The sequence below is a fragment of the Zalophus californianus genome, chromosome 13, assembly GCF_009762305.2.
Source record: "Zalophus californianus isolate mZalCal1 chromosome 13, mZalCal1.pri.v2, whole genome shotgun sequence".
Classification (NCBI taxonomy): domain Eukaryota; kingdom Metazoa; phylum Chordata; class Mammalia; order Carnivora; family Otariidae; genus Zalophus; species Zalophus californianus.
The window spans coordinates 83,386,489-83,408,775 of record NC_045607.1 but is presented as its reverse complement, the minus strand read 5'-3'; the positions used below and the strand labels follow the sequence as shown (position 1 = coordinate 83,408,775).

Below are 22,287 nucleotides of genomic sequence, written 5' to 3'. Positions count from 1 at the left end.
CGATGTCCAGGCTGATTTGCCCCCTAAAGCTCTGTGATATCTGTCAACAACTGTGAAAGGCAGGCTGAGGCTCTTGGGTCACATAACCCAGATATATTCACCTCTTCTGTCTGGGAAACTGAGGCCCAAATGTCCAGCCCAGCTCCAAATCTCCAGCCCAGCTCCAAATCTCCTTTGATCCATTAGCAGCCTTGTTTGGTTTTTGGTGTCCCACTGGCAGGGCCTGATCAACTGAAGGTGTCAACTAGGCACACCCAGCAGGCAGCTGAGTGCGTTATCCCGACATCCTCTTGACGGCTATTCTCAAGAAAGTGGCCAGTGAAAATTGTGTTCCAAAGAACGTGGGTTGAGAGACTCCATTCTGTATTAAGAACATGTAGCCAGTTACCCTTGTAATGGGAGTAGGTCTCATTTCGAAGATGATCACGTCTATAGATAAATCATATTTCATAATTCCCCAGGACTACATGGACCCAGGGTTTAATTAGGTTACAACAGAATTCAATTATCCATGATGTATCTGTTTTTCTCCCTGCACCTTCCCGTCTTCCTCCTCTATACAGCCCCGATCCACTTATCAGAAAATATCGACAGTGCTCAGTTGGGGGGGAGCCAACAATTTTTCTAAGGACTCCTGGGAAGTTTCCTGAGCCCCAATTTATTAAGGGATCACGTCAGACACACCAACCACGGCCCCGTGCGCTGCATTTCTATCTGGAAAGTGATAACCAATTTCTCTCTGGCGAAGTCATTCTTTACCTTCCTGGGTGCTTTTCCCTATTTCTCACCACAGCTTCACATATGCACTGACAAGTAAGACAATCCGTTTTCAGAAGTTGAGAAAGATTCCTCCTACGAGTGGAGTCAGGTGAAGAGAAAAAGATTGGAGCCTGGGGGTTAAAAAAAAAAAAATCAATCTTCCCATCACTTACTTTCATTCCACAGAGCACAAAGTCCAACCGGAGACCTTGCCTTCTGCCATGTGGATCATCAGGCAAGTTTGCTTTGGTGATTCCAACACAGCCGTGGTCTGAGGTCAGTGGGGAGGCACTTGCCCAGCCCTGTAAACAAGGCCTCCCTGGACCAACTCTAAAGGTGAGTTAAATAATCAGAGACAATACCTCAAATCCAGGGGGAGAGAGTGAAAGCACACATTCTTCTACCTCCTTTTGTTTTTTTCATGATTGAAATGATTTGCTCTCCAAAAGGGATTTCAAGGTCAACGTGAAGTTGTAACAGTAAGATCATTACATCTTTCCAAAAAATTACCCCAGTCAGATCAGGACCCTCACCATTCATGGAAAAATGACTCCCTCTTTTTTGTTACTGACTACTAAGTACTAGTACTTAGAGCATTACTCCCCATCGGCAGGAAAAGGACAATTTGCTGGTGATCCTATGTTGCAGGATGGACCACATAACGTACTCTGGTAAAGGAATGCATCTTGAACACATTTCATTTTTAAGATAAAAACCATTAACCTAGGGGCGCCTGGGTGGCTTCATCAGTTAAGCATCCAACTCTTGATTTCAGCTCAGGTCATGATCTCAGGGCTCTGAGATCAAGCCCCGAGTTGGGCTTTGCCCTCAGTGTGTGGAGTCCGCTTGGAATTCTCCCTCACCTTCTGCCCCGCCCCCCTCAAATAAATAAATAAAATCTTTAAAGAAAAAAAACAAAAACCCATTAACCTCGCTAAGAATACAAACCCGAGGAGGAGTCAGCCCCTCCACACGTGACCTCAGCAAGCATCCTTCGCACCGGGGGTGTTAGTATTCCTGCCCCTCTCCTTCCCACGTACGTTCAGTGGTTTCCACCAGGCCCTAAGCCAACCGTCAAGCCCGCAGCTCCTGAACTCCAGGGTTTTCATTGTCCAGGTGCAAATCCACGTACCAATTTGGGTTCTTCAACCTTAAGTTAAACTGCCTCCGCCTGGACCTGCTTTTCCCTTCTTCACTAAGAATGAGTGAATGATCTCTGAGTGATTCCAATCTTTTATATTTTTATTTTTTTTAAAGATTTATTTATTTGACCCAGAGAGAGAGAGAGCACAAGCGGGGGCGGGGGGTGGCGGCAGGCAGAGGGAACGGGAGCGGGAGAAGCAGGCTTCCCGTGGAGCAGGGAGTCCGACGTGGGGCTTGATCCCAGGACCCTGGGATCACGACCTGAGCCGAAGGCAGACGCTTAACCGACTGAGCCACCCAGACGCCCTCCAATCTTTTATATTTTTAATTTAAGGCAAAGAAACATGAATACAGTTTGAAAAGTCAAGCTTTTGGCAAAAACTGAAGTCCGTTTCCCTCTTCCTCCTCCCTCCATGGTCTCATTGCCAAGACTTTTAGCATTCCTTCTGGTATTTACTTCCACATTCATAAACTGTGTGTTCACGCTGCCTCATCTTGGCTTTTCAATTTTAGCCATTATTTCTTGGCATCTGTAAAAGACTAGGATTTAGGGGCACCTGGGTGGCACATCTGGTTAAGTGTCTGACTCTCGGTTCCAGCTCAGGTCGTGATCTCAGGGTCGTGAGATCAAGCCCTGTCTGGGGCTCCACGCTCAGCCTGGAGTTGGCTTAGATTCTCTCTCCCTCTGTCCCTCCCCCTCACATGCTTTTTTCTCTCTAAATTTTAAAAATCCTAAAAAAAAGACTAGGATTTACCTCTTTTACACTATACCTTCCTTTATACTTCCGATATTATTTTTGGTTAATCAATATTCAGTTTGTATTCTGAAGACTGTGCATAGGCTCCTTCCTGCTGAAACACATGCGTTATGAGATTGCATTTCCTGCCTGCGGAACAATTGTTTTAGTGAGGCAAATAACTGCCCTGTTTTTCTATTTGCTTAGTTTTCTGTGTACTGATCAATAATTTATGCCAAACTCTGCTAAGACACTCGAAGATTCCTCTCAGTACAAATATATGAGGGAATCTCTCATTTCCACCCTTCCAGTTGGGGGGAGCCGACAATTTTTCTAAGGACTCCTGGTCCACACTGGATTGGCCGACGCCTTGTCCCTCCACACAGCTGTCACCCGGGATCTCCTTCCCCACCACCCTCGGAGTCCCTCTGTCTCCTTCCCGTGGGGGATCCCCCAATTCCCAGAGCTCTCATCTTCTTTCTCAATTTATGCTCCCATTTTGGGGGCGCAATCCTCTAGCAGTACCCGGAGAAAAGTTGCACAGGAGGTAAGTTTTCTGGGACCCTGTGTATCTGAAAACATCTTTATTCCACCTTCACACTCAACTGGAAACCAGACCCCCCCAGTGTCCAGTGTGGCTTTTGAGAAGACCAACGCCACTGGGATTCCTGATCATTTGTGACCTGCCTCCTGCCCTTGGCAAGCCTGCAGGATCCTCTCTTCCTCCCGTCTGTTCTGAAATTTCTGCGGGCCTTTTTTTTTTTTTTTTTTTTACTTCATTGTTCTAGGCACCCTGGGGAAATCTTTGCACCCGGTAAATCTCATGTCTTTTGGTTCTAGGAAACAATTTTTCATAATTTCTCCATTTTATCTGTGTTCCTATTTCCTTTTCATCCTTTTGCCTTCATTGTTCTACTTCAAGTTTCCCTCAACTTGGTTCCTTCTCACTGAAAGATTTAAAACATTTTAAACGTGTGCTGTCACATATTCTAGTTAAAAAAAAAATTTCTTTTTCTAAGATGGCAGCCTAGTCTAGTTTGTTTGCTCCGCTACCTACCCCTTTCTGAGGACTAGGAAGCGTTTTACAGTTTTCCCCTGCTCTGAGCACGGCCTTTATTTCTTCAAGTTCCTCTTCCCATTTGTTTTGTGTCTTTGCCATTCATGTTACAGACGTTCTTCAGATGTTGGGTGGTCCTTGGGTGTCCACTCATATTTAACAGTGGGCCCCCAAAAAGCTCACTGGAAGCTTCACGAGAGGCAGTAATCTTCACTGCGGAGTGATCAAGTGGGGCCCCAGGTGTTGGGTTTGGAAGCCCCCAAACGTGAGCATCTGTACATATCTGCTCTCGGGCCTGTCTCCTTACAGTCAACCTGCCACCTTCTGTGGGGCTGAGGGGGAGCGGTAACCCAGGGCCCGGGCTGGCGAAGGGATCCGATGTCTCTGGTGACAGACTTTCAAACAATCTTTTTTTTTTTTTTTTTTGTAGCCAGTCTCCTGCCGTCTGAGGTACGTGGTGCCTCAGATGCCCGAGCCTTTCTTGGAGACCCACAGCACACCTCCTCGCAGACAAACGGCAGAGTCAACAGAAAGCTCCTCAGTGTTATTAGTCAGAATCGATCAGGCCAGGCTGTGGTAACGACCACTCCAAATCCCCAAGGCTGAAAACGACAGAAGTGGATCCCTCTCTCATGCCACATGTCCCCAGGGTCATCAGGGAGCCCCGCTCATCATGGTCCCTTGGGACCTATGCGGGCAGAGGCTCTGCTGTCCTGTGACCCTGCCATCTTAACATGAGGCTTCGGCGGGAGAAGGCTGCTCTGAGCTGCTCCTGCCCAGAAGCGGCACCATACATCACTGCTCCCGTTTCAGGGGCCATGCCTCGCTTCCAGGCGCTGGGGAAGGGCAGTGCCGCCCTCCCCATGCTTGAAGAAAGGGACAACTGGAACGTCCTGGGAAGCATCCCTGTCTACGGCAGCCGGTCACCATGCTGGTGTTCCAAAACTGTTGTTCTCTTCAACTGCTGGCTCTCAGTGCTTGCGGCTTTACACGTTTTTATTATCGTATTGTCATTTCAGTGTAGCTTTAAGAGAGAGCAGAGATAAACAGCATCTTGAGCGGCTCAACACCCCGCTCAAAATAACCAAAACCTTCCAACTGCCACTGTGTTCTTGCTCCTACCTCTGTCTGATTCCACCATGCCTCTCTTCTCCTCTCAGAATGATTGTGTTGCCTAAAGAGAGGCTGGTAGGCTATGAAACTTTTCGGAACTAGTCATTCCTGAACGATATTTTCCCAGAAGGGGGTTGGGAGGTAGTTTTCAGATATATTTGGAATAGAGAAATCTTTAGCAGAAGCAAAGCACTCACAGGTTGTTAGTTTCCAAAAACCAATCACTTTTGATCAGTGCTGAGCCTCTAAGTATATGCTCAAGTTCTGGCTAACAAGCAGTCCAATCTTCACACTCACCCATTAACAAATGCCAGTTGGCTCCCAGTGAAGAGCAAGACACTGGCGTTCTGAGCGAATGAAAAGGGGCATTAAAAGCAGATTTAGCAATCAGCAGTTATCGCCGGCAAGTGGTAATGCATGTGTTTTTTTATTTCCCTCTAAGTGCTCACTTTGGCTTCTGATCATGCCATTTTTTGTTGTTGTTGTTGATTTTTTTTTTTTTTTTTGAGAGAGAGAGAAACCTTGAGGGGGGTGAAGAGGGGCAGAGGGAGAGGATCTTAAGCAGACTCCGAGCGCTGAGCATGGAGCCTGATGCAGGGCTCGATCTCACGACTCTGAGATCATGACCCTGAGATCAGCGCCTGAGCTGAAATCAAGAGCTGGATGCTTAACCAACTGAGCCACCCAGGTGTCCCTGATCATGCCATTTGAAAATGCATTCCAAGGCTACTTCTTTAGGTCTGCTGACCATGACCAAGAAAAGACAGTCCCCTTTGCTAAAACCAGACCTGGGCTAATAAAACATGTACTTTAGTCTCAAATCCACAGATTGTACACGGGGAAACTGCCCTGATGATACATTTTTTTCCCCCTGTGAATCAGTGGTTCTTAATCTGTTATATGCTGAAGAATCACAGGGAGAATTTACAAAATAAAACAAAACAAAAACATATCCCTTAGACATTCTAATTTGGAAAAGGCAGTAATTTGTATTTTTAACAAGAACCTTCCAGACTGACCTCAGACCACAGTTTAGCAGTGCTTTTTCATTTTCTACAACAGCATACACAGAAAGAGCATTCAAGTAAATATTTTTTGATGCTGAGGTGGAAATCAACAGAATGTAAAAACTTCTCTTTTTCCCTCATAATACCATCAAAGACGTAGGAAATGAAGGTCTTTACTATGAACACGGAAGGACAGATGAAATACAACTCACAAATGCAAACAGCTTCCAAATGACGGGTGGAATATTTTAAAGCACAGATTCTGGGTTTTGCTTTGTAGTAACTCATCATAACCTAGTAAGCCCTACTCACCAATCTCTCAGCAACAAGCTGAATTTCTGCCAGTATGAATTTCTAAAGCATCCCCTGATATCCTATCATCAATTCCACCTTTTGAGTGAAACATCGTGCAAGAGGTTTAAGTTGGTCTCCTAGTTCAAATGAATCAAAGCAAGCCCCAGTCCTAAGATAGGCTGTGCCGTGGGCTCATCGTGAGGCTGCAGCCACAGCGGGGTGAAGTCGGTTATGTCAAGGAGCCGGGGCGTGGAAGAAAGCTGAAGGAGGAACCAGCACCTGGACCTAATGCTCCTGCATCTTTTTCTCTGATGGATTTCCAAGGTTCTAAAAGGATGTGGAACTTGGCCTCTTGCCCGCTCCTTACTTTTGAAAACCTGCTCCATTTTCCCACCACATGTGCAAAATGCCGCAATATTTCCCTCCTTGCCAGGAGGAACCTGGAGGCAGCTGGAGGTCAGGAAGAAGTCTACACGTGAGGGCACCTGTCTTGACCTGTTCTATGCGAAGCCCGGACAACAGAGGAGAGACACGGAGCGTCGATGAACTAACTAACTGGCCCAATGCTGCCCCCTTGCTGGGGAGGACGCAGATCCCCCCCTTTTTTTTTTTTTTTACCTATGACAAGGCCAGACACAGACCCTCCAAATTCACCTTTGCCTGACGGTGATTAGCTGAACTGCCCATAAGTCAGAACAAAATGTCTGCTAACCAATCTTCGCCTGAACTTTTCTCCTTCCTCCAGGTCCTTGAACTTTTAGCCAGCCTACACCCCACACCCCCTCCTCAACCGGCCTCTGGAGAACAGGCCTCAGGTTAAAACATACGCTCTTCTGCAAGACATTCAAGCCGGGCTTTCATCCCACTTCCCCACAACTCCTTCTTGCTAGTCCTGTTCACTCCTCCCTAGAAAGGAGACCCTCTTTTTGCCCAGCCCCAGAGACCCTTGCAGACCCTATAATCAGAGGTTCTCCTATTGCAATAGGCCCCATACCCTGTTACAAGAGCACCTTTCTCCCCTTTGCAAAAAAAGTCTTTCCGATGAAGTCTCTCCTTGCACCATCCGGACTTGGTTTTTCTTTGACATTAAAATGACAAATTCTCAGGCCCCACCCCTGCCTTCTAAGTGAGAAACCGCTCCGGGCACAGTTTGAAAAACGAGCGTTTTACAGCCATTCCCTCCAAGGGTCTGAAAAACGCGTTCCACACCTGAACTCCATCCCACCCGTGTTTCGCTCAGGGGCTCGTAGGCGCAAGCAGCCTCCGAGGCTCACGGTGGACACGTTTTTAGCGTCCCCACAGACCACTAATGTCGTGAAGTCATTTCACCAGTGGCAAGCAACGCCCCGCGCGGCGCTGAAGCCCGAACCTGCGCATACTCACATCTCCATCCACCGGCCTCTGGTCGTCACAATCCCTCGTGGGGCTAATGTCCTGGCGCATGACCCAGATGGGCTCTTTGGGCTCGTCGGGCGTGTAAGGCGAACGGATGGTCCTGGTTTTCACCTCCTCGATGGCCTCTTTGATGTCCTTGATGGCCAGCGAGATGGCGTCCCTTTTCTCCTTGCTGTACCGCTGGCCCGCCTCGCCTCCCGCCGTGCCCGCCGGCCGCTGCTGCCCCGCCGCCGGCGCCTGCTGCCCGGGGCTGTCGGGGCGGCCCCCGCCCGGGGTGGGGGCGCGCTCCAGGTCCTGCTCGGCCTCGGGCATGTCCTCGGCCGCCTTGTCGAGGCTCTGCGAGCTCATGCTCTGCTTGACCTCGGCCACGATCTGGTCGATGTCCTCCTCCTGCTCGTAGCTGTCCATGCGCGGGTAGGGCGCGAACTCGGCCTCCTTCTCGGGGCTGTCGGACTCGCCGTCCGAGCGCTCGTCATAGTGGTGCAGTCGCGCGCCCAGGGCCTCCTGGCGGTACGCGGCGGCCTCGTCGCGCTCCTGCTCGTACAGCCGCAGCCCGTCGCGCGCCTCCAGCTCGGGCGCGTCCCCGATCTCCTCGTACACGTGCTCCTGGAGGCCCCCGTAGTCGGCGTAGGGCTCGGCGTAGGGCTCGTCCTCGCCGCGGTGGAACAGCCGGTGCGTGTACACGTAGCCCGAGTAGGCGGCGTTCATCGCCTCCTCGTGCTCCAGCGAGTGGAAGTGCAGGTGGTTGGGCAGCGCGCGGCGGTGCGTGGCCTCGGCGTGCTCGGCCTCCGCCTGCTCCGTGTACTCCTCGGCCTCGGGCCGGTACTGCACGGCGTAGGCGCTCTCGTCTTCGGGGTCCTGCGCGCGCTCCGCGTCGTAGCCGTCGCGGGCCGCGGCGATCACGTCGCCCTCGGCCGTGTCCGTGTGGTTGTGGAAGCCGCTCTCCGTGCTGGCCGAGCGCGCCAGGCACTCCCCTCGCTCCTCCTCCTCCTGAGGCCCCGGCGGGGCGCGGAGGTCGTCGACGGCGCGCCCGCGCCCGGGGCGTCCCGCATAGCGCTGCTGCGGCGGCCGCCGCTGCCGCTGCTCCTCGTCCACCTCGGGGTGCTCCAGGTCGGCCTCCACCGACTCATTCACCTCCCCGCCTGCCGCCTCATCGGTCACCTCCACCTCCGCGGAGCCCTCCAAGTGGTTCATGGTGGGCGTCGGGCGGGCTGGGAGCGAGGCTGGGCCGGCTCACTGCGCTCTCATTTTGCTCCGCGCGTCTGGGAAGACAAGAAGGGGAGGGGCTGTTAACGTGCTTCAGACCGTAGTTCTGAGCTGAGCACCCAGAGAAACCGTAAAAACAGCTGCTATTGATCCCTTTTGACTCCGGGTCAATTAAAAAATGGTTGCAAATTTCAACGCCGTCTGACAGCACATAGTGCATTTTCTTCCTTGCATGTATCGTAATTTGTAATTACATAGCTACTTGTCTAATTGCTTACTGGCTTTCTCCCTTCCCCACCCCTCAGACTGAGAGCCTCATGAGCGTTTTGTTCTCTCTCCACCATGCTTACTATTCAGGTTCCATTTCTGATGCACATGAATAAAGAGTACTACTAAATTGAATGGGCCAATTGACACATTTTCCATCTGCTAAGGGATAAATATCTCCAAATTAAACTAGGATCCTAGATACTTCTGAAACGGTTCTTTAAATAAATTTCAAGGGAAAAAATAATCTCGAAATGTTTTGAGCTCTTGCTGTCAATATAAACACGCAGCCTTTCGGAGGCAGGCTATCCACCATCAGAGGCTTCTTGTCCTGTTATGACTGGCTCTGTTACCTTGGACATTAAAATTAAGTGGCTTAATTTTCTGGACCTCCACGTTGAGATCAGACTCACTGACTAAGGGCTGTTACACAGGAAAAAAGACTCCGTGGTCAAGTAAGTTTGGGAAACGCTGATTTAGAGTTGACTTTTCATTGTGAATATTCAAGAGGGAAGGCACATGATGTGGGGTTTCCTAAACTTGTGTGAGGAGGAAACTCTTTCCTAGAGGCCAGTGTTCTGACAAATCCACTTAAAGAAACACTCACTAGTGTACTTCCCCATACACCCTGGACCTAAAATTCTCTGATTCTATGAATTACCATTATAGCTGGTACAAGATATATGGAAATCATGGCTACTTTCCTAAAAATACGGGTATGTCTGTTTATCCATTTCCAGAGAAACCTGTAGCTAGAGATGGATTTGGTTTCAACCTCTCTCATTATCACAAAATAGCTTTACAGCATGATGCGTCCCGTGTATGGAAATAGATACAAAGGATGTACAGAACAAAAATGGGCGGGATTCCTATGATTTCAAGACACCTGTGGGAAATGCGTTCAACTATAAGTGTAGGCTTTTCTCATAGTGTTCTTTTGGAGAACCCACATTACGACTGGACAAAATGGATGGGAAGTGAACTCGTTAATGTACCAGCAGAAAGCTCCAAGAGGATCAGGGGCATTTGATTGACTCTCTAATATGACAGTGGGCTATATTCTACTCAGCTCTCCACAACCACAGCAATTTCCTTCAAGCACTAGGACAATCCCAGTAGTAAAGGGGGGCATTTTGGAGCTTCCAAGTTCACCCTCAAGCAGAAATATCATCTTTCCACCATTCTTTGGTGGACCCACCCGCCATTCCCCCACTGCTGGCTGGCACATACTGGAAGAAAACAATTATGGTTTACTTGAGATGAACAATCCCTAATTGCGTTCCTCCTTGGCAAGAGTCCCACTTCATACAAGTGAGATCCAGTCTCCTTTGAAAAATTGTGGCCTCCCCTCATTAACCCTTGAGAACAGTGACTCAGAGGAGGCATAAGAAAGTTTTCCAAAAGCAAGTATGAGGCTCCATTCAGACTTTGATGGATGGTTAACGCTTTGAACAGAAGAGGCACGTATTGGTGCTGAGGTCCCCCGGACTAAGTAGCTTCCAGTGGATCACGGAAAATACAAAACATATCCAGTTCGATACAGCACATGGACAAGCAGAGTCTACCCACATTTCCTTTATGAGGCCTCTCTGGAAAAGACAACAAATTAAACGTACACATCTCAGTCTGATGGGCAAAAATCAAGTATTCACAGAGAGGGATACTGAACAGTGTTAGCAAGACAATAATAAACATCCAAAGCATGTGAATGGCCAAAAATTCATGATAACCATGTGCAGAATTGACCAAAACCCTGTCTACAGTGAAAATAGATTTTATTGATGAAAATCTACTGATACATGTATTAAAAAGAAGTTTTAGTTTAGGGGCACCTGGGTGGTCCAAACATCCGACTCCTGATTTCGGTTCAGGTCATGATCTCAGGGTTGTGAGATCGAGTCCCAGGTCAAGCTCCACACTTAAGATTCTCTCTCCGCTCACCCCCGCCCCCAAGTCCCGTGCACATGGGCACACACTCTCTCTCTCTCTCAAAAAAGTTTTAGTTTATTCTGGGTTAAAATCGCTGTTTGACCAGCAAACAGTGCCCTCTCATAGAGCACTTACTGATTCAAAGGAAATGGGATTTCTCTGCATGTCCGAACACTAAATCATGGTAAAGAAAGTTATAAGACGCCCATTCTTTTGGGGGAAAATACTGTTAAAATAATGTTGTTTGGTACTATGGAGATTTCTGTTCACTAAGTGCATTCTCCTCATACCCCCACCCCTAAGCCTCAGGGGAGTATTTATTCATGGAGTATTTATATATAACTCACTGTCAGGGTTTTAAGAATATAGTTTGGGTTGTGGTATGGGCAACATGCTAATTAATAACATGTTGATTTGAGGGATTTCCCTAAGACAAAGGCAACTAGCAGCTTCTGAGGATGGAGCTGATGGTGCGGATCAGGTCCATTGGTCGCCCATGAGACAAATGTTCCCCATACCCTGGCAACTTTGGGAGTGGTTTTTATTTAAAAAAAAATAGCAAAGCTAGGTTATTGTGGGAATCGCGGGCTATTGTGGAAAAAATATATAGATGTACAACTTGTTTGAAAAGCGATTTGGCAAAGGAATTAAAATCTTTAAAAGGTAACATACCTTTACCTCAGTAGTTCTACTTATAGAAATCTAAAGGGAAAACCTCAAATGTGGACAAAAATACGTTTCTCACAGTATTTGCTTAAAAAGCAAAGGTTATAAACATGAAATACTAAGCGCTGACATTAAGTACCAGTATGTACAGTGCTAAGCGTCTTAGCATCATCTTCTGATCCAGGAAGATGTGGGGGTTTTCTTGCTGGGTCGCTCCACCCAGAGTTCGGGGTTCACACAGCACTCAAACTCAATCTGCCACAGTGGAACAGCCATGCCTCCTCGCCCTCCCTCCCAAACTTGGCCCCCTCCCATATCCCCTGTATGGGTGAAGGGCGCCAGCAGCACCCCCAGTTGCCCCAGCTCAGATCCAGGAATCATTACTGACTGGTCTCTTTTCCTCACCTCCTAGCCCAAACCTATGACCGAGTCCATCATCTTAATACCTCCTGCGTCACGCTCACCACCACTGCCTTGTCTTGGTCTGTCTTGCCTACACAATTGTTTCCTTGACTCATTTCTCAGCCCCCTCCAGTCCATCCTTCCCTGCTAGCCGGATGATCTTTCCCAAAATACAAATCCAAAGCCCAGAACCTGATTTCTCAAGCTCTTCAATGGTTCCCCTCTTGTACTGAGCTAAGTATACCAGGCACGGCTAGGCATCTTCTATGGATGACGTGTTAAATCCTCACGCTAGCTTATGAAGAGAGTACTCTTCTACTCTCTTCCTAGAGAGAATTATCAGCTCCTTGAAAACTGAAGAAATGGAGGCACGGTGGGGCTAGGTGATCGCCCCGGGTCACACGAGCAACAGAACTGGTGAAACTGGTCCCTGACCCCCTCGACCAGCTCTAGCTCTGGGTTCTTGAGTCCTCCTCCCTGCAAACCAAGCCCAAGAGCCCCACCACTCTGCCAGCCCCACTGCCACACTTCACCTGCGCCCCATGTTCTAACACCCCCAGTTCTGACCCGAACTGTCTTCCCTACTCTCAGCCTATTTTTCACCTATATTTGGCGACTCTTTCCTGTCTTTGGTGACTCTTTCTTGTCTTCCCCAGCGCAAGTTCACACTTGAGGACTGCCTATTATGTGCCAGCCTCCAGGCAACGTTCTAGGCACTGGGGTGGAGTGGTGACCGAGGAAGACAGGCTTCTCTGATTCATGAAGGCTCCCTTCTGATGCATGAGGTGGAGGGCAGGGGTGGGAGGTGAAGAAAAAGGAGAGGGGAACGGACAGTGACTATGTAAATAAACAGGATAGCCCCCAACAGTGAAATAGTGAAATCTTACTTTCTTCTTAGGAAGAAAATAAGATGGTAAAGGCATAGCAAAAGACCAGGGGGAGGGGGTTATGCACACAGTGGCCAGAGGAGGTGATGTGTGAGCTGAGGCCTGAATGATAAGGAAAGGGGAGGCCACATAAAAATCTGAGGGCAGGGCCACGAAGCAAGGAAGCACTTGCTCGGCTCAAGGGCAGAAGCAATGTTTGTGAGTGAGAAAGGGATGGTGTGGACAGAGATGATGGTGGGGAGATGGCAAGACCAGGCCTGTACATCATGGTAAAGAGTTTGGATTTTATCTCAAGGGCACTGGTATGCTACTGAGTGGTTTTAATCAGGGGAGTTACAAGGCTTAATTAACTCCTCACTTCATCCCCATTATACTTTGTTTATTACTGTATATATATATATATACACACACACACACTGTATATATTATTTATATATATTATATATGTATAAATTATATTATAGCACCTGTCACACAAAGCAACAGTTCTTTATAAATATGAAGTCCTCAGGAAAAGAGGACTTGTCATTTATCTTTGATTCCCTAGTGCCAAGGACAGAGGTTGCAGAGTTGGTAGTCAATGAATTTTTAGTAATTAAAAAGAAAAAATGTCTATTTCCACCCCCCCACACACACAATATTTGGGGCCTTGTAGCCACTGGCATGCTCAGGCTTTAGAGAACTCATTTCTTCCTTCCATCTTGAATCTTTGCTGCCCTTATCCATCCGTGCACCTCCTCCACCTTCTGATGCTCTAAGTGTCCAGAGAACTCTCGTGATTCAGTATTTTCCTACATTTGCATGTATTGATCCAGTTGGCATTTATTAGACGTTTGCCAGGTACCGTGCAAAGGCAAAGGGCATGCAAAGGTTTTGAAAGCGTGGTCCCAGCCTTCAAGGGCAGACAGCTCTAATGATTATAATACCTGCTGCTAAGTACAAAAGAGAACTACGTTCAAGCTGCAAAAGGAGCCTAGAGCTAAGCCAACCACCACAACTGCATTCCCTTTGTGAGTCACACACGTATTGCTGTTCTTAAAGGGTCTAGATTTTATGAGCTCGTAAGCAACCTGGGGACTAAGGCCTGGGAGAAGAGTGCCTTCAGCCACTCAACGGCCTTGATTAGGACCCATGTGCCTCCGGAGGCTGGGGCAAAGGGAGGAGGAGTGGCTCCCTCCCCCGCTACAAAAGTGTCCCGTGATCTGGAAGACCAGAGGCAGGACAGGCTCCACTGCAGGAGCTCCTACACAACATGAAGAGGGGGTGCTGCGGTGTCCTGGCTGCAGGAGGGAGGGAACCAGCTGGAGGAGGTTAACAAAGGGAAGGAACTCCGCTGTGGTGCCGTATTTATAAATAGAACATTTCACAATTCAAGCAGCTGAATCCAGGTATCTCCTAATGGTAGCTGAGACTCATGTTGGTTTGGGATTAATGGAAGGGGAGGTTGTAAATTACTTTGGCTCATCTGTCCTTAAGTAGTCATTGATAAGAAATTCCAATAGACTGTCCCTTTTAACACTTGCAGAAGTATTAGAAAACGGGTCTGACTGAAGACGAAATACAATGTGAAAAAAACCAAAAGGATGAATATCAGGTTGTTAACATAGAAGGTATGGGGGGGAAGGAGGCTGGTGTAGGCAAAACAGGAAGGTGGAGGGTACAGAAGTGGGAAAAGAATAAGACTGTGCGGGGCGCCTGGGTGGCTCAGTTGGTTGGGCGACTGCCTTCGGCTCGGGTCGTGATCCTGGAGTCCCGGGATCGAGTCCCACATCGGGCTCCCTGCTCGGCGGGGAGTCTGCTTCTCCCTCTGACCCTCTTCCCTCTCATGTGCTCTCTCTCTCTCATTCTCTCTCTCTCAAATAAATAAAATCTTTAAAAAAAAAAAAAAGAATAAGACTGTGCTAGCCATCTGCTCCCCTGAAAAAACTAGAAAGAATATGATTCCATAAATGTGTTTTTATGTTTTTGTGTATATTTAAGAAGTACATTTACCTTCCATGGACTGAAGGAATGTTGTTCCTTGTCTCCCGCCAGAGTTGCAAGGAAAGTCCTATTTCTTTGGACTGTACCGTGTCCGAATTCGCCTGCACACACACATTTCTAGTCCACCTGATGTCTGCCACCGAGCCATTGGAGGGGCTGCCAGTGACCCTGAGGTCGTGGTGACATATTAATCTCCAAAGCAGCAAAACAGTTCTCGTTGCCAAACAGGATTGTGCCCTCAATGCCGCATGCATACACATTCGTGCGTGTGTGTGTGCGTGCGCATGTGCACACACACACATATACATGCCATCCACATAGGCTGGAGATTAATGGTTCTCATTAAAGAAGAAAAAGGTGACAGAATACGAATACCCAGGTTTTCTTATCCATCCTCTCTACTCTCTGTTTTCCTTCTATGAGTGAGATCAACTGTGGACCGTCTACTAGAGAAACCAAAGGACATCAAGGACCTCATGCAAATCATCAGCTTTCTAAACTCAATGCATCTATTTACAAGGGTAACAGAAGGCAGAACTAAAAAAAAATAGAGTCCATTAAAGCTTAATCTCCTTTGATTCATTTGGAAATTAAATTTAATGATACTGGCGGCTAAGATGGATACAGAACACACATTTTTCCTTCCTAAAGTCATTTCTAGTTTAAATAGGCTTATAAGGTCAGGAAAAGCCTCCTTACACACAGAACATCTCACTTCAGTGAAATATTATTTTGTTTCTTCTCTTATCCTTGTGTGAAGCTTGGCTTGAAAGAGAGCACTGGTAATGATTTCAGAGTGAGTTGCGTACCTGAACCCAAGGAGTGTGGCTGAATAGCCAGATGTCAACCAGAGGTCTGTGTCCTTGACCCTGTCCTACTTTGAGGAGGACATGTGGGCTGGACATCTTCAGTTTCCCTTGTAGGTGGCCCACTCCAAATGGCTTCCCATGATGGCTCCCTTCCCTCCCCTTCAGGCTTATGGGTGGTAGGGGTGGCGGGGTCCCTCTTTTCAGCTCTCTGCCTCTCTGCGTATTATCTAATTTGAGTGCCTATCTATTTCCTGCTGGTACCTAACTGATACCAAATGTGTGATACCCATGTTGGCAGATGATAAGAAATAAATCATTTAAAGACAGATGTAAAACGATAAATTGTACAACTATAGTACACATCATGAAGGTGGCACCCTAGTGGGAGATTCTAAACCAGGCTCTGCTGTGTCTTCTCACCCCCCACAGCACTTTCTCCAAAGGCTACAGGCGATCAGGGAATTGACATGGTAAATCCACACAGAAAGCATAATGGGTTTATAAAAGCCTACCTGCCTGCCTGCCTGTCTGGATCTCAGCCTCTACATCTCTCCTCTCCCAAGGACAGAGACCACTTGACCTTCTCCTAATGCCCTAGTCTGTCAACTGCAGGCTCAGCCTGCTCCCAGTCTCTATTCAATCCTAATTTTAGATCTAGCTTAGCCCCTCACTCAAGAATTAGGATCTGGCTTCAGATCGTTCATCCAGTGATTTGATTTCTTCCCTTGTACACAGACCACCCCAATGTTGGCAGTGGATACCCCACTTTCTGGGTCAAGAATGCCAATTGCTTTTTTGGATGGCCAGTCGTTGATGGTTGCCATATCACTTAGAGATCTTGGAATGCCTGCTGGACTAAAATTTCATCCACACATGGAGCTGAACTTGCTTCCCAGCACCTGCCCAACACAGGTGGGTGGGTCCTCGTCCTTGGTAGGCTGTATGCTTACATGTTTCAAGGCCACTGCCTTTGCTCAAAATACTTTGGCCACTCCTTTACTGGAACAGCTTTCAAAGTTAATTTCTGGGATTTGAAACTACCAGCCAATTGTTCTCAATATTCTATCCTAATATTAAGTCATATTTGATTTTTGCCATCAAAGGATTATCCCTCACCTTATTTACAACAGTTTGCTATGAATGGTGCTTGATATTCTTCAAATATCAAAGTTATCTCTAAAGGATCATCTCATCATCCATACGCTTAATGAGATATTACAGTGGTTAAGGGGACAGGTGTGGGCGACAGACTGCCTCAATGCATCTTAGTTGCACCACTTACGAGGGATGCATCACTACTTTCTTTGACTTTGGATAACTTAGAGCAAATGTTCCAGTTTGATCATTTCTAAAACGGGGATAGTAATTGTACCTACATCACAGGGTTACTGGATGATACAAATTAATATATATATATATAATTATATACAAATTAATATATATATATAAAACACAACAGTGTCTGATACATTGTAAGTGCTACTTGATATTCATCAGTGCATTTTCTGCACACACCATAATTAGTATTTAAGAGATCAATATGTAGTTTTTAAAAAGCAAAAAAAAAAAAAAGATGAAAACAACTAATGCTACTATAAATACTTTGAACACATGGTACATTTCTTATTACTCTTTCCCGAATAAGTCTATGTAGGGATGGGAAAGAAGCATCTAGGCTACTTTTAATCATCTTGAAATTAGGCTAAGCATAAGTAAATCCACCAAATAATCATCATAAACCCTATACTATGTGTGTAGGCCAATGCATGTGGTGCTCTGCATACTATTGCCCTCACCCTCACAACAGTCCCAGTGGGAATTACCTGTCTCCAGTTGCTGATTTTGAAACAGAAGCTTAGACACCTTAAGTAACTTGTCCAAGGTCACTCAGAGCTGAAAGGGTTGGAGGTAGATCCGTCTGGATCTCACTGTTCATGTTTTTCTTACTATATTTCACTGAGCCTATAAAGTGATGTGATCGATTTTTTTAAACAAACAACTAAATTGGTATAATCCCTTTTAGAATAGTCACCTTGGCAGACTCTATACTGACATGTTCCAAGGGCACTCACTGCCTTTGCTCAAAACACTTTGGCCAGTCCTATATTGGAATTGATTTCAAAGTTAATTTAAGGGTTTTGCAGCTACCAGCAAATCGTTTTCAATATTCTATAGTCATACTTAGTTATATTTGATTTCTGACCTCAAAGGGTATCATCCAGATTTATCATCCACCTTATTTACAAAATTTGGCTGTGAATGCTGTTTGATGTTCTATCCCTAAAGGATAAAGATGTGCTGCAGCCAAGATTATTAAAAAGACTCTGGTTCAAGCTCTGAAGTCAATTCCAAAAGAGGGCTTTAAAAATTGTCTGGCCAATGGCCACATCTTTCCCATAAGCTTTTTTTTTTTTTTTTTTTGATGTAGTGTTCCATGATTCATTGTTTGCATATAACACCCAGTGCTCCATTCAGTACGTGCCCTCTCTAATACCCATCACCAGGCTAACCCATCCCCCCACCCTCCCGTAAGCTTTTAACTTTGCAGATAAGCAGACAGAGGCCATTTCAACGAATGCATTCTTTTTTTTTTTTTTTTTTAAGATTTTATTTATTTATTTGACAGAGAGAGACACAGCGAGAGAGGGAACACAAGCAGGGGGAGTGGGAGAGGGAGAAGCAGGCTTCCCGTGGAGCGGGGAGCCCGATACAAGGCTCTATTGCAGGACCCTGGGATCATGACCTGAGCCGAAGGCAGACACTTAACGACTGAGCCACCCAGGTGCCCCTGAACGAATGCATTCTTGTGTGATTACTGCAAAATCTGGTTCATTACTTTCATCCACCTTGAAATCTGTGTAATTGTGACTAACACTAACTGGGCAGGAAAATTAATTCATCTACTTGAATTCAGTCATGCCAACCCCAAAGCTCTGATCATAACCCAGCCTTTGATTAAAGAGAAAATGCAAAATTTATGCAGACTTCCTTATTGTCTGGTTCTTCGTCTAGCCTTTTAACAATCGAATTATACATTTATCATTCTTATTTCAATAAAACACATGAAATAAGCTTAAGGCAATCATGGAAACTCAGATGGGAAATCTTGCAAATTTTATAGAATACTCAAGGAACATTCTCTGGAAATCAAAGCCAACTGAAAGTCTATCTGAATTTTTGTGAAATGCACCTGGTACAAAAATCAAACATATCTGCATAGTTCATATGTATTAAGGTTTCAATAGCCTTGTATTTTTTCTGTTACAATCTCCTTTTTTATGTCCCTATACAACTTCCTTTCTTTACCCCCTACTACATTTATTATCTCTGTTGCTACATTACACTTAGTTCAGGGGTATTAAATCACGTTACAGTGCAATCTGGATCATTGTCCTGGTATTTTTGTTATCATACAGAAAGCTATGCATACTCAACACTATGGTGTTAAAGATAGTAAATCTCTAAAATCAGTTCAGCTATGTTAGTTTTCAGAGACTCATTACTTCATACTGCAAAAGGACATGGAAACAGGGGAATATCAGGCTAAGGCTGAACTGAACGGTAATTCATTAAAATGGAGTTTTTCTTTGAGACCACATCACCTCAAATTTACGGCGACTGTTACTTTTACAATTATTTGGCTCATTAGAAAGTCAGTTAACTTGCTTCTCTCTATTCCCTCAAGTTTTCTGTAGCTTCCTCTAGCATTTTCCTTCCCCAAATTCACACCAGAACATCAACTACGACCCTAATTATGAAGCTTCAGATTAAATTATTGTTTCCAAGCTTCTTTTTTTTATTCGAAGGTCACGAAAGCAGCCTGGGCTGGGCTGGCCGTTGTCTTCAAATATTTTTTTCAGCTATACTTCAATCTGAAATGCCAGGGCTATACTAGATGATTAAAAACAGTGTATCCAGGAAGGTTTGCTCTCTGACACTTCAGCTTCACAACTCCCAAAGCACAAAATCCATTAAGCAACTATTAGGTAGCAACACTGGTAATGACTTGAATTTGGATTTGATGAGCCAGAAATTCCGTATTGATTCAAAGCCTCCCATGACAACCAACTCTCTCAATCAGTCATGCTAGCAAAAAGTTAACAGGGAAAGAAACATAATGTGGGAAGAGAAGAAAGCTACTTTCTCTTCAAAATGATTCACGGATCGCCTGGAAAGTCTTCAGAGTTCATTGGACGTGTTGACAGAATGTGAGGAGGCAGGGTGCCTGCACGCTACACTCTTCTCATCAACTAATTTCATTTAGGTCCCAAATACAGACCAGTGAAATTCAAACATGATTTTCTGGCACCCAGAGCCTTCTGGTCACCGTGAGGGAAGACATGAGCTTCTCCAAAGGAAATTATTTTTAATTTGCTTTATTAAAAAATGGTGTTGGGGCCACCTGGGTGGCTCAGTCGGTTAAGTGTCTGACTCTTGCTTTCAGCTCAGGTCATGATCTCAGGGTCATGAGATCGAGCCCTGCATTGGGCCCCATGCTAAGTGTGGAACCTGCTTAAGATTCCCCCTCTCCCTCTGCCCCCCCCCCCTGCTGCATGCACATGCCTTCTCTCTCTCTCAAAATTCATGATTTTACTGAAGATTTCATAAAGAAGATGGAGGTGAAAGATTATATCGCATACCACAGCCCTTACCCTCCCCTCAAAAACTAATTGGTTAATTTTTCCACATCTTCCTTTTCAGTCATCAGCCTCAGGGTTTCCCCCTCTCATGAACCTTCCTCTACAGTCCTGAGTCTTCATTGTTCATGTCCCTTCCTTCTGGATCATCACAGTCCGGTAGAAATATAATGTGAACCATACATGTGATTTAAAAATGTCTACAGTCACACTGAAAAAGGTAAAGAAAGTAAAATCAACTTTAATAATATATTTTATTTTACCTAGCATATCTGAAATATTATCATTTCAACATAGGATCAATATAAACAATTATTACTGAGACAATCTACATTCTTTTTTCCTACTAAGTCATCAAAATCCAGTGTGAATTTTATACTCACAGCAATCTGTTAGGACTAGCCACATTTCAATAACCGCAAGTGGCTGGTTGCAACCATATTGGATAGTACAGTTCTACATCTAACTTCTGGGCTTCCCAAACTCTCTGCTTTTCTTTTGCCGAACAGTTTAGCCATGTTCGAGCTCTTCCAAGAGTACAGTCACCCTCCCCCATCACCCTGCCCAACAAACAAAAGACCCTCCAGTTATCAGGATTTTCCTTCCAAACAACAGGAGGTTATAAATAACAAATAAATGAATGAGTGGAAAGCTTGGTTGTTGCTGTGATCCGGAACCAAGTTCTATACTGCCTGGTCACTGATCTCCCAAGGGGACTGGTTCCGTATTCCTCTCTCCCAATCTTCACCGCTGTCCTTTCATCTGAGATCTCTTTGGCCCCACGTCCAGAGTGGCTGTACCTGTCCTTTCCCCTCTCCATCACTCTCAGCCCTTTCCCCTCTGCCCCCCCCAACAGATAGCCCTCAGGCTCATGGCCATACTAATCCACAGCTCCTGCCCTTCTGCCTGCGGGGCCCCTGCACGCGGAGTACAGTAGAAACTGCTCAAAGATTCCTCAAACAGACAATGAGGCTCCGGAGAAGCCAGGCAAAGTAAGAACAAAGAAAACCCTTTTCTCTCACCTGGAGGGGGTGGGTGGGAAGGGGAAAGAGAATCCCAGGGACTGGAGAATCGAGTCCAAGGCAGCAGAACATACTGGTTAAGAACATGCATTAAGCAAGATGGCCTACATTCAAATTCAAATTCAGTTCCAGCGCTCACTAGCTGTGTGACCTTGGACAAGTCACTTAACCCCACTCTGCCTCAGTTTCCTTTTCTCTAAGTGGGGGTAATAGTAGCACCTACCTCATAAGGTCATTGGAGAATTACATGAGTTAAGGTAGCACAAAGAACAGAATAAAATACAAACTTGTCAATCTGTCAACTTGTCAACAGAATGTACAACACCAAGAATGAACCCCAATGCGAACTACGGACTTCGGATGACAACGGTGTGTTGACATAGCTTCATCGGTTGTAATAACTGAACCACTCCGGTGTGGAGTTTTGATAGCTGGGGAGACTATGCGTGTCTGGGAGGGCAGGGGCTAGAGGGAAATCTCTGTTCTTTCCACTACATTTTGCTGTGAACCTAAAACTGCTCTAAAATATACATGAAAAAAATTTATTCCATTATTTATATATATGTGTATCACGTAAGTAAAAAGTATAGGTATATAAGTATGCAAATATAATATAAACATATATAACATATATAATGTAAATATACAATCTATTATATATGAATATATAAATAGAAATATACGTATTTCACGACTTAAAATATTCAAGCAGGGCTGCTGCACTTTAAACTAGCCCACGACCCCTCACTGAAGCTTAAGCGACATGTGGGTTGGCCACCTCTCTGCCACTGTCTCATCACTGTCTCGATTCTGAGACCTGATGAGTCCGGGTGTGGGTGGCAGGCACCTGATGGGCCCAAGGAGTCACGTCCTGGTCACCTGGCTCAAAGGCCACCCTGCTTTGTGTGTACAGGCTATTTCTGGAGCCTCCAACCAAGCCGGGACCACACCCTGGGCTTCTGGCTCACAAACTG

General features: G+C 46.0%; 1 protein-coding gene across 5 annotated transcripts in view; it reads right to left on the bottom strand.

Annotated features, from left to right (window-relative positions):
• Positions 1–22,287, bottom strand: part of APBA1 (amyloid beta precursor protein binding family A member 1) — a 214,227-nt gene that overhangs the window by 79,050 nt on the left and 112,890 nt on the right. For all 5 annotated transcript variants that reach the window (XM_027615657.2, XM_027615658.2, XM_027615660.2 and 2 more), the window contains exon 2: positions 7,494–8,767. In XM_027615657.2, coding sequence (XP_027471458.1) covers positions 7,494–8,699 — 1,206 coding nt within the window. In that variant the 5' untranslated portion in view covers positions 8,700–8,767. The remainder of the gene's footprint in view (positions 1–7,493; positions 8,768–22,287) is intronic.